The sequence below is a fragment of the Odocoileus virginianus genome, chromosome 18 (assembly GCF_023699985.2).
Source record: "Odocoileus virginianus isolate 20LAN1187 ecotype Illinois chromosome 18, Ovbor_1.2, whole genome shotgun sequence".
NCBI classification, from domain to species: domain Eukaryota; kingdom Metazoa; phylum Chordata; class Mammalia; order Artiodactyla; family Cervidae; genus Odocoileus; species Odocoileus virginianus.
This window is the reverse complement of record NC_069691.1, coordinates 54,399,307-54,412,300: the sequence shown is the minus strand read 5'-3', so window position 1 is coordinate 54,412,300 and position 12,994 is coordinate 54,399,307. Positions and strand designations below refer to the sequence as shown.

At 39.0% G+C, this 12,994-nt stretch overlaps 1 protein-coding gene across 2 annotated transcripts in view; it reads left to right on the top strand.

Annotated features, from left to right (window-relative positions):
* MFSD14B (major facilitator superfamily domain containing 14B) overlaps positions 1-12,994 on the top strand; it is a 121,677-nt gene that overhangs the window by 30,459 nt on the left and 78,224 nt on the right. For both annotated transcript variants that reach the window (XM_070480719.1, XM_070480718.1), the window contains exon 2: positions 9,883-9,978. In XM_070480719.1, coding sequence (XP_070336820.1) covers positions 9,883-9,978 — 96 coding nt within the window. The remainder of the gene's footprint in view (positions 1-9,882; positions 9,979-12,994) is intronic.

Below are 12,994 nucleotides of genomic sequence, written 5' to 3'. Positions count from 1 at the left end.
TCTTCTCTAAAGGAGGAAAAGAATGCTCTTTGGGGATCTCTTACATGATTTTGAATATCCACATGCAATAATCTACCTATATATGTGTGTGTAAGTGAACTCGCTCAGTTGTGTCCGACCCTTTGCAACCCCACGGCTTATAACCTACCAGGCTTCTCCGTCCATGGAATTTTCCAGGCAAGAATACTGGAGTGGCTTGCCATTTCCTTCTCCAGGGGATCTTCCTGACCCAGGGATCGAAGCTGGGTCTCCCACATTGCTGGCATATATATATGTACATATATATGTGTACATATAAGTTTTCTTTAATTGTAAAATATAGATCATATAAAACAATTAAGATCTTAAATTTTAAGTGTACAGTTCAGTAGTATTAAATATATTTGCATTGTTAGCAGAACATTTTCATCTTGCAAAGTAAACTATACCCAGTAAATAACAATTTCCTCTTTCCCCCTACTCCATCTGGCATCCACCATTGTACTTTTTGTTTTTATGTTCAGCTACTCTAAATACCTCGTTTAAGTGGAACCACAAGGTATTTGTTTTTTTGTGTGTGTGACTGGTTTATTTCACTTAACATAGTGTCCTCAAGGTTCATTCATGTTGTAGCCTGTCTCACATGCTTATATTTTAAGTCCAGATGTCATCCTCGTTCCCCTGCTCCCACCACCACTGTTACTGTGAACTAATTTTTTGTAGCTTAGTGTTCAAAAAATGATTTCTCAGAAATTCTTGTTTCTCTTTGTAACTGCAAATCTCTATAATAAATATGATGATTATTCCATTTACTTTTTAAAATAGAAGTAAAAAGGATGTGATGGAGGTTATTCTTTTAATCTCACACATTTTTCATTGAGTTATGTTTGGACTAAGGGTGAGATTGGGGAGCAACAGAGGAGACTTAAAACAGTCTTGAGTTTAATCATGAGGGCAAGGGGGTGGTGGTTATATCAATTCCTATTAGTATTTGCTTTTTATAAGGAACTACCCCAAATGCGTCTGTCTGCAATGCTGGAGACCCGGGTTTGATCCCTGGGTCGGGTCGGGAAGATCTCCTGGAGAAGGAAATGGCAGCCCACTCCAGTACTGTTGCCTGGAAAATCCCATGGACAGAGGAGCCTGGTAGGCTACAGCCCGTGGGGTCGCAAAGAGTCGGACATGGCTGAGCGACTTTACTTACCCTAAAATTTAGTGACTTAAAACAAGTATTCTTTGGATTAGCAGTTTCAGCTCATCTCAGTGTGGGGTACTTCACTGCATATTTCTGTTTTGGAGGGATGGAGGGAGTTACTCATACTTCTTCAGTCGTCTGCTGGCTTGATTGGAATTGGATGATCTCAGCTGGCCTTGCCCCTGTATCAGGCCCTTGGTTGATCAAGACAGCCTCATAGGGAGAGTCTCATATGCTCTCATCCTTGTATGCCTAGATGGGATTTCTCTGCAGTCTTGAAGGCCTCTGGAGGCCTTCGTCAGAGGTCTGTGTTGTTACTTCAGCTGATATATGTTGGTTAGATCAAGTTACTAAGCCCCTCCATATCTCAGGAAGTGGAGGAATAAACCTAATGGAATTGACAGCACAGTCATACTGTTAAAAGGTTTAGTGTACAGGAATGGGAAGAATCTGTAGTTCATTTTTTGAAATCTACAGGACTTCCCTGTAGCTCAAATGGTAAAGAATCTGCCTGTGAGACAGGAGACCAGGGTTTGATCCCTGGGTTGGGAAGTTCTCTGGAGAAGAGAATGGCAATCCACTCCAGTATTCTTGCCTGAAGAGTTCCATGGACAGAGAAGCCTGGCGGGCTACAGTCCATGGGGTCACAAAGAGTTGGACACGACTGAGCAAATAACACAAATACACACATACTGGACTAATGGGATGAGATTTGTGTTTTAGAATGATCACTCTTGAGTGGAGTGTCAAGAAAGATTTGGAGGGGGTAGTGAGTTAAGAGTAGTCGAGGCAGGATCATCATCTGTGGGAGAGATGTGAATGTGTAAAGACATCACATACTTTTCATCCTGTGCTTCAAAATATCTCAAGATGTTCCATACTGATTTATAAAGGGGCAAAATGGAGAGGGGTTTAAGTTTCCTTAAAACTCAACATTCAGAAAACTAAGATCCTGGCATCCGGTTCCATCACTTCATGGCAAATAGATGGGGAAACAGTGGAAACAGTGAGAGACTTTATTTCTGGGGACTCCAGAATCACTGCAGATGGTGACTGCAGCCATGAAATTAAAAGACGCTTGCTCCTTGGGAGAAAAGTGGTGACCAACCTAGACAGCGTATTAAAAAGCAAAGTTTGCCGACAAAGTTCCATCTAGTCCAGCTGTACTTTTTCCAATAGTCATGTATGGATGTGAGAGCTGAACTATAAAGAAAGCTGAGTGCCAAAGAATTAATTGGTGCTTTTGAACTGTGGTGTTGGAGAAGACTCTTGAAAGTCCCTTGGGCTGCAAGGAGATCCAATCAGTCAATCCTAAAGAAAATCAGTCCTGAATATTTTTTGGAAGGACTGATGCTGAAGCTGAAACTCCAGTAACTGGCCACCTGATGCGAGGAACTGACTCATTTGAAAAGACCCTGATGTTGGGAAAAATTGAAGGCAAGAGGAGACGGGATGACAAAGAATGAGATGGTTGGATGGCATCACCGACTCTATGGACATGAGTTTGAGCAAGCTCCTGGAGTTGATGATGGACAGGGAAGCCTGGTGTGCTGCAGTCCATGGGGTCACAAAGAGTTGGACATGACTGAGTGACTGAACTGAACTGACTGATGACTGAAAATGGAGAGGGGAGACATTGAACTGACCCAGAAAGACTTTGCTACATCATGCTCAACTGGAAATAATTAGTTAAAAGTTTAGTAAATTGTTTCTAATTAGCTCATAATTTAAAGAAGCTTGTGCTGCTTTTTCCATCAGCATACTAGCCACAGAGAACTTAAGGAAGAATTGGAAGGAAAGCAGATTTATTTTTGTCACCATCTCCTATACAGTTGCCCATACAAAATTCCCACTATATCAAGGCCTGGCTGTCAAGCCACATTCATATTTGCTAGGCATGAATGATAATTAAAGTAGTTTACATAGAGCTGAAATAAAGTGTTTGCATTTTAGAAGAGATGTTAATTTAAACAGTTTCTGACTGACAGATATAAACATTTAATATTTGAACAAAAGATGGGTTGTCCATTTTTTAGCAAGGTATTAAACATAGCATAATTGTCTAATGATATATGCCCACAAACTGAGTGCCTGTTTTTATATTTAATTAGCATTGTAGCCACGTAGATCTCTATCCCAGTGGTCTTCATAAATAGAACTTGCCTGGGGAAAAGTACTACACTAACCTCAGAAACTGCAAATGAGAAATAGAATGACCCTCCTTTGCTTCCTAGAGTGACCAGTTTTCAGAGGTTTTGGAGTGTTTTTATTTGCTTTTTAAAAAATTCTTGTGTGCATGATGATTGATAAAATGAATGATTTACAAGGATAGTTATGCAATTTGTTGACAATATATTCATCCACATTTTGAGAATAGATTCTTTGCAGTGTGGGAGTGGGTAATTTAAACCTAGATAGTTTGGAAATTATTGGTAAATGCATATAAGCTGTTTACTTTTTAAAATTTATTTTTATCATTACTTCTGCTCTTGTTTTCATCCTGTAGATTTTAAAACAGATTACAGATATCTTCTGTTTTAAAAATTTAATACATTAGTTTGTGACTCTAAGATTTAAGGACTTAAAGAAGTCTTCAGTACCATTATTATGATGAGTCTAAGTCTTGAGTATCACTTAATACCTATTCTATTTTCAAATTTCTATGATTGGGTTGATGGAAATTAATTGATCTAAGAAAGAAATGAAAATTTTTGTTTGACCTAAACTTGAGGTTTTTAACCAGGGGGAGCGTGTCAGAAAACTCTGAAAATTGTTTGGTCCATACACAGTTATATCACTGCACTTCTTCAGAAGTCAAGACACATTTATATCCAGTGTTTTTGAGACAGGGCTATACATCAACTAACATTATTGACAGCTTACACAATCCATAGCTGAGAGCCATGTGACCTCTTTTCAAGAAAGAATGTTATATTTAAGGTGTTGTCAGGAGAATGTTGCCATTTGTGGATGAGGGGAAATTTCTACTGATGGGAAGGATTTGGTTGATGCATAAGACAGATAAACTATCAACAGTGGGGAGAGGGGAGGCCAGAGGGCAGAGAAAATTTTTTATGTTTAAGTTTTTCTTATCTTGGTTTAAAATGTGAATTTTACCTCACAGTTGATTCAATTTTTCCCGTTAGTCAAAACCCAAAGTCCACATGTTGCTTTTGGTTAGTATTGCTCAAATTTCTTTTACTCTGTATACTAATGTAGTATGTGGTTCTCCTTTTTATCCTCTCCATACCATGTCTTTGAGGAATAGAGGTCATTTTTTCTAAATTCTAGATTTTGTGGTTTAAGAGACCAGAGAAAAACCGTTATTTTTCCAAAGAGCTCCTTCTTCCATCTCACCTGCATTTTAATGAGGGCTTGTTATAGTGGGTTGTACTATTTGGAGTACATCTCTGAACAAAACAGATTTAAAAAATCCATTTCCTTCATGGCATTTATATTTCCAGTCTAGAGGAGGTAGACAGTAAACAAAAATGAGGTTTGTTAGACATCTTCTAGAAAACCATAGCAGATAACAAAGGAAATAGGGAAGTGTAGGACCATGTTGGATGTGTCGTATGTGTGACTCAGTGCAGTAGGACCCAGGGAGGGTGGAGGAGAGGATCAATTTACATTTAAATGGTTGCTCTGGCTACCTTGCAGGAGATGGAGGAGCTAGGATGAAAAGCTGCTCTATAATTGGTGCAGTTACAACTCAGATGGGACTTGAACCCACCTCTGTTTTAATTGAGATCCAACACCTGGGCTCAGGACTTAATGAAGCTTGGATTCTTAATGTTGTGTCACAGAAGGAATTCAGTGACAGACAGACTGAATCATGTCCAAGTCTGTGACCCCATGAACTATAGCTCTCCAGACTCCTCTGTCCTCCACTGTCTCCCGGAGTTGGCTCAGATTCATGTCCATTGAGTCAGTGATACTATCTAACCATCTCATCCTCTGCTGCCCTCTTCTCCTTTTGCCTTCATTCTTTCCCAGAATCAGGGTCTTCTCCAGTGAGTCAGCTTTTTGCATCAGGTGGCCAAAGTATTAGAGCTTCAGTCACAACCCTTCCAATGAATATTCACAGTTGATTTTATTTAGGATTGACTGGTTTGATCTCCTTGCTATCCAAGGGACTCTCAAGAGTCTTCTCTAGCATCACAGCCAGAAAGCATCAATTCTTGGATGCTCAACCTTCTTTATGGACCAGCTCACATCCTTATATGACTACTGGGAAAACATAGCTTTCACTATACAGATCTTTGTTGGCAAAGTGGTGTCTCTGCTCTTTAATATGCTGTCTAGATTTGTCATAGCTTTCTTTCCAGGGAGCAAGTGTCTATTTCATGGCTGCAGTCACTATCTGCAGTGACTTTCGGACCCAAGAAAATAAAATCTGTCACTACTTCCACTCTATCCCCTTCTATTTGCCATGAAATGATAGGACTGGATGCCTAATCTTAGTATTTTTAATGTTGAGTTTCAAGTTTTACACTCTCATCTTTTACCCTCATCAAGAAACTCTTTAGTTCCTCTTCGCCTTCTGCCATTTGAGTGGTATCATCTGCAAATCTGAGGTTGTTAGTATTTCTCCCTGCAGTTTTTATTCCAGTTTCTGATTCATCCAGCCTGGCAGTTCACATGGTGTACTCTGTGTTATGTAAGTTAAATACACAGGATGACAATTTATGGTCTTGTCATGCTCATTTCCCAATTTGGAACCAGTCATTCCATGTCCGGTTCTTTTTTTTTTTTTTTCCATTTATTTTTATTAGTTGGAGGCTAATTACTTTACAACATTGCAGTGGTTTTTGTCATACATTGAAATGAATTAGCCATGGATTTACATGTATTCCCCATCCTGGTCCCCCCTCCCACCTCCCTCTCCACCCGATCCCTCTGGGTCTTCCCAGTGCACCAGGCCCGAGCACTTGTCTCATGCATCCAACCTGGGATGGTGATCTGTTTCACCCTAGATAATGTACATGTTTCGATGCTGTTCTCTTGAAACATCCCACCCTCGCCTTCTCTCACAGAGTCCACAAGTCTGTTCTATACATCTGAGTCTCTTTTTCTGTTCTGCATATAGGGTTATCGTTACCATCTTTCTAAATCCCATATATATGTGTTAGTATGCTGTAATGTTCTTTATCTTTCTGGCTTACTTCACTCTGTATAATGGGTTCCAGTTTCATCCATCTCATTAGAACTGATTCAAATGAATTCTTTTTAATGGCTGTGTAATATTCCATGGTGTATATGTACCACAGCTTCCTCATCCATTCGTCTGCTGATGGGCATCTAGGTTGCTTCCATGTACTGGCTGTTATAAACAATGCTGCGATGAACATTGGGGTGCACGTGTCTCTTTCAGATCTGGTTTCCTCGGTGTGTATGCCCAGAAGTGGGATTGCTGGGTCATATGGCAGTTCTATTTCCAGCTTTTTAAGAAATCTCCACACTGTTTTCCATAGTGGCTGTACTAGTTTGCATTCCCACCAACACTGTAAGAGGGTTCCCTTTTCTCCACACCCTCTCCAGCGTTTATTGCTTGTAGACTTTTGGATAGCAGCCATCCTGACTGGCGTGTAATGGTACCTCATTGTGGTTTTGATTTGCATTTCTCTGATAATGAGTGATGTTGAGCATCTTTTCATGTGTTTGTTAGCCATCTGTATGTCTTCCTTGGAGAAATGTCTGTTTAGATCTTTGGCCCATTTTTTGATTGGGTCATTTATTTTTCTGGAGTTGAGCTGGAGGAGTTGCTTGTATATTTTTGAGATTAATCCTTCGTCTGTTGTTTCGTTTGCTATTATTTTCTCCCAATCTGAGGGCTGTCTTTTCACCTTGCTTATAGTTTCCTTTGTTGTGCAAAAGCTTTTAAGTTTCATTAGGTCCCATTTGTTTATTTTTGCTTTTATTTCTAAAATTCTGGGATGTGGGTCATAGAGGATCCTGCTGTGATTTATGTCAGAGAGTGTTTTGCCTAACACACAGAAATCTCTTGCATTCCTATACACTAACAATGAGAAAACAGAAAGAGAAATTAAGGAAACGATACCATTCACCATTGCAACAAAAAGAATAAAATACTTAGGAGTAAATCTACCTAAAGAGACAAAAGACCTATACATAGAAAACTATAAAACACTGATGAAAGAAATCAAAGAGGACACAAACAGATGGAGAAATATACCGTGTTCATGGATTGGAAGAATCAATATTGTCAAAATGGCTATACTACCCAAAGCAATCTATAGATTCAGTGCAATCCCTATCAAACTACCAACGGTATTTTTCACATAACTAGAACAAATAATTTCACAATTTGTATGGAAATACAAAAAACCTCGAATAGCCAAAGTAACCTTGAGAAAGAAGAATGGAACTGGAGGAATCAACTTGCCTGACTTCAGACTCTACTACAAAGCCACAGTCATCAAGACAGTATGGTACTGGCACAGAGACAGAAATATAGATCAATGGAACAGAATAGAAAGCCCAGAGATAAATCCACGAGCCTATGGTCACCTTATCTTCGACAAAGGAGGCAAGAATATACAATGGAAAAAAGACAACCTCTTTAACAAGTGGTGCTGGGAAAACTGGTCAACCACCTGTAAAAGAATGAAACTAGAACACTTTCTAACACCATACACAAAAATAAACTCAAAATGGATTAAAGATCTAAATGTAAGACCAGAAACTGTAAAACTCCTAGAGGAGAACATAGGCAAAACACTCTCCATGTCCGGTTCTAACTGTTGCTTCTTGACCCGCACGTTGTTTTCTCAGGAGACCTAGTTGATTCTAACCAGTTTATGTTCTATATATCCTAGGCTATGCCATTCTTCTAAAGGTTGTGCCCTCTACCCTCCTGTTTCAAAACCTGGTTTGAAGGTTGTGTTATAATAAAGATCTTCCTTTGTTTTGTTTGGTGCTAAATGGTCCTTTTTTGTTTTTAAAATTTTGTAAAATGCTTTCTGTTTTGCAAATGTCTTATTTAAGTGGCATTTAAAACTACTTATTATTAGTTGTTGCAAAAATTAGAAATTTACAAGTTTGGATTTTTAATAACAATTGTTCTTGGCCTGAAAATTTTGAAAGTTTTCAAAGCAATAAAAAATTAGAAGAATAGTAAAATGAATAGTCATTCCCTTCATCGAGGCTCAACAATTAAGAAAATTAAATTTTGTGACATTTGCTTTAGAAAGTATATATGTACCTTCTTTTCTGATAAATCATTTGATAGCCATAAGTTGCAGTAACATTAATGCCATATGATTATCTAATATGTATTACATATTCAAGTTTTTTCCTCTTGTCTCCTTTTTATCCATGATCCAGTCCGGGATCCCCCATTTGGTTGTCGTGACTTGTCTCCTTTAATTTGTACTCGTCTCCTGCCTTTACTTTGGTCTTTTATGACATTGACATTTTTAAGGAGACCAGGCCGGTTGTCTTATATATGTCTCATAACCTGAATTTGATCATTTACTCATGGTTAGATCCTAATTAAACAATGCCAGATATGCTTTTACCTTTTGAAGTATGAAAAGCATGGGAATAATGGGGATTTTTACAGAGTCTTTTGTAAATATCACTTCCAGTTATTACAAAATGCTGATAAAGCACCTGACCTTGTAATAACCATTGTCACAGAGTCAAAGAACATTAATCCAGTAGACTTTTAGATTTTATCTCCAGAAGTCATAAACTGAAGAAAATTAGCAGAATAGGCAGTTTTAAAACAAAAGAGAAAGAGAAAGCTAGATTTTGACACCTTTATATATCAAAGTGTATTTTCAGATTTGACCTAATCCTTATTGTTTCTCCCCAAGCTCCTGTCATTTTAAATCATCTATGCTGCCCCTGAAGCTTTTTAGTGTTGACTCCCTGTCTGCCTCTCATGTAACAAGAGCAACTTCAGACTTAGGCCAAATGGCTAAGGAACCCGTAATTAGTGTGTTCAGACAGAATATTCAGGTCCTGGAACCTGAGTCTTTTGAAGAACCAGTTGATTTTCTACCAGAGTTCCAGGGATTTACATTGACAGGCCAAGTAGAAAGTCTGTAATCTTGACATCTTCCGTAAGGGAAGATGAAGAAATCAGGGATACCACAGAATGAAGTTTTATCTTAAATAATATCAGTTCACTTCAGTCGCTCAGTCATGTCCGACTCTTGGCGACCCCGTGGACTGCAGCGTGGCAGTCTTCCCTGTCCATCACCAACTCCCAGAGCTCGCTCAAACTCATGTCCATTGAGTCAGTGATGCCATCCAACCATCCCTTCCTCTATTGTCCCCTTCTCCTCCTGCCTTCAATCTTTCCCAGCATCAGGGTCTTTTCTAATGAGTCAGCTCTTCGCATCAGGTGACCAAAGTAATGGAGCTTCAGCTTCAGCATCAGTCCTTCCAATAACATTCAGGACTGATTTCCTTTAAGATTGACTGATTTGGTCTCCTTGCAGTCCAAGGGACTGTCAAGGTCTTTTCCATCACCACAGTTGAAAAGTATCAGTTCTTTGGTGCTCAGCTTTCTTTATGGTCCAACTCATGTATCTATACATGTCTACTGGAAAATAGGTAGGACCTACCCATATTAAGCAGTATGTTTACACATTTTGTGTATGTTAAGTACTATTTTAGGATAATGGGTTTCTTTTACCTGTTTACTGTTTTTCATAATAATTTTCCTCTTTTTTTAGCTACAAGGCTTTGGCCGACCAAGTGTATACCATGCTGCTATTGTCATCTTCCTTGAATTCTTTGCATGGGGCCTGTTGACAACTTCAATGTTAACTGTAAGTATTGCTGAACCAGGTCCTTGTTTATGAGAGCAGAGACATCCTTAAGCATATAAGCTGTATATCTAGGTATGTGTTTGAGAGTAGCTCTTGACAGTAATTTAAGACTATGTAATTGTGTTGTTTCCACTGTAGACTGTGAACCACCTGCAACAAAATATCTGCTTATTAAATATTCTTGGGTAGCAGGACTACTTCCATTGAACCAAAATCTTGGGAGTGCTTGTGTGTGAACTCTAGTCTGCATAGTTAGGGAAACCTTTTAGAAGTCCTAGAGGAAAACATTGCAGTGCTTTGTTGAAGTTTGTAACTTACTTAGTATGGGTGTAACAGCCTTTGAGTTAAGAACATAGTAATAAGAGACTGGTAAGTACTATATAACAGTGACAGTGATGAATGAAAGAATGAAGAATTTCCATTTTTGGTAGCTGACCTATAGCCATTTCTTTGCAGAGACCATTTAATCCCTTAGCAAGAACTTGGAGGTTTGATATACGATGTGGTTAGAGGGAAGGGAGATGCTGAAGAAAAGATTGGGGTGCAGACTCTAAGTGCCTAGTAACTACTTAACACTCAGTTTTAATAAAGGTATTTTTTAATTGGCCTTAAGAGTTGTCTTAAATTGTTTTATAAAAATGATTGTTGGTTAACTCTTCCCGATGACCACTTTGCCTTACCAGAGAATCCCTTTGGATCCAGGTAAGCTGTGTTCCCAAATTAGGTTTAGAAAATAGAGACCTTGAGAGGGTGGCTATTACCTTTATGGATTACTTTGCTATACGCTTTTTAAAGTTTCTCATTCTTCTAGCACATTTAAAATTACATCTTGGATGAAATAGTAAGGTTAAACTGCCTGTGTTTTTAATCCTCTGTTTTATTCTTTTTCATTGCATTGCCTTTTTCTTCATTAGTCTTTTACTGTAGAAGGTTATTGGTTAATGAGGGATAAGTGGTCTCCATTTCACATTTCATGAGATTCTGCCTGCTGTGTTCTTCACTATGTCCCTAGTGCCTAGGGGCTGCCTGGGATACAGGTGTAAAATGTGCATTTTGTTTGAACAAATGTATGTGTTACAGGCACATGCGTCTTGAATGATTGCTTTTCTAAGACATATTTTTAATATAAATATAGACACACCAGTCTATTCATTTTAACAGACTGTTATAATTTAATTTTTACCCATGTTTTCTGATTTCCCCCCCCCAATGTCTTTAGGTTATAAAGTTGAGAGTTTCAGAATAGTGCTTTTCTGACGCAACCGGTTGTCTAAACTTGTAGATGTTCAGCAGGTTTCTCAATGTAGAAGTTATTCTGTAACCATTCTTTATTTGGTAAGAATTCGAATTGAAATGAGGAATACTTTAGTGTTTTTGATATCCTGTGAAATTCTAAACCACCTTCCATACATCTGGGGCATTTTGACCCTATACCATATTATCAGTCGGTCAGTCAGTCAATTCAGTCTCTCAGTCGTGTCCTACTCTTTGCGACCCCATGATGAAACACAGCACACCAGGCCTCCCTGTCCATCACCAACTCCTGGAGTTTACCCAGACTCATGTCCATTGAGGTGGTGATGCCATCTAACCATCTCATCCTCTGTCATCCACTTCTCCTCCTGCCTTCAGACTTTCCCAACATCAGGGTCTTTTCAAATGAGTCAGCTCTTTGCATCAGGTAGACAAAATATTGGAGAGTCAGCTTCAATATCAGTCCTCCCAGTGAATACCCAGAACTGATTTCCTTTAGGATGGACTGGTTGGATCTCCTTGCAGTCCAAGGGACTCTCAAGAGTCTTTTCAACACCACAGTTCAAAAGCATCAATTCTTCGGTGATCAGCTTTCTTTATAGTCCACTCTCACATCCATACATGACCACTGGCAAAACCATAGCCTTGACTAGACAGACCTTTGTTCGCAAAGTAATGTCTCTGCTTATTAATATGCTGTCTAGGTTGGTCATAACTTTCCTTCCAAGGAGCAAGCGTCTTTTAATTTCATGGCTGCAATCACCAACTGCAGTGATTTTGGAGCCCAGAAAAATAAAGTCAGCCACTGTTTCCCCATCTATTTCCCATGAAGTGATGGGACCAGATGCCATGATCTTAGTTTTCTGAATGTTGAGCTTTAAGCCAACATTTTCATTCTCCTTTTTCACTTTCATCAAGAGACTCTTTAGTTCTTCACTTTCTGCCATAAGGATGGTGTCATCTGCATATCTGAGGTTATTGATATTTCTCCCAGCAATCTTGATTCCAGCTTGTGCTTCCTCCAGCTCAGCGTTTCTCATGATGTACTCTGCATATAAGTTAAATAAACAGGGTGACAGTATACAGCCTTGACGTACTCCTTTTCCTATTTGGAACCAGTCTGTTGTTCCATGTCCAGTTCTAACTTTCTTCCTGACCTGCATACAGGTTCCTCAAGAAGCAGGTCAGGTGGTCTGGTATTCCCATCTCTTTCAGAATTTTCCACAGTTTATTATGATCCACACAGTCAATGGCTTTGGCATAATCAATAAAATAAAAATAGATGTTTTTCTGGAACTCTCTTGATTTTACAATGATCCAGAAAATGTTGGCAATTTGATCTGTGGTTCCTCTGCCTTTTCTAAAACCAGCTTGAACATCTGGAAGTTCACGGTTCATGTATTGCTGAAGCCTGGCTTGGAGATTTTTGAGTATTACTTTACTAGCATGTGAAAAGAGTGCAATTGTGTGGTAGTTTGAGCATTCTTTGGCATTGGAATGAAAACTGACCTTTTCCAGTCCTGTGGCCACTGGTGAGTTTTCCAAATTTGCTGACATATTGAGTACAGCACTTTCACAGCATCATCATTTAGGATTTGTCATAGCTTAACTGGAATTCTGTCACCTCCACTAGCTTTGTTCGTAGTGATGCTTCCTAAGGCCCACTTGACTTCACATTCCAGGATGTCTGGCTCTAGGTGAATGAGCACACCATCGTGATTATCTGGGTCATGAAGATCTCTTTTTATATAGTTCTTCTGTG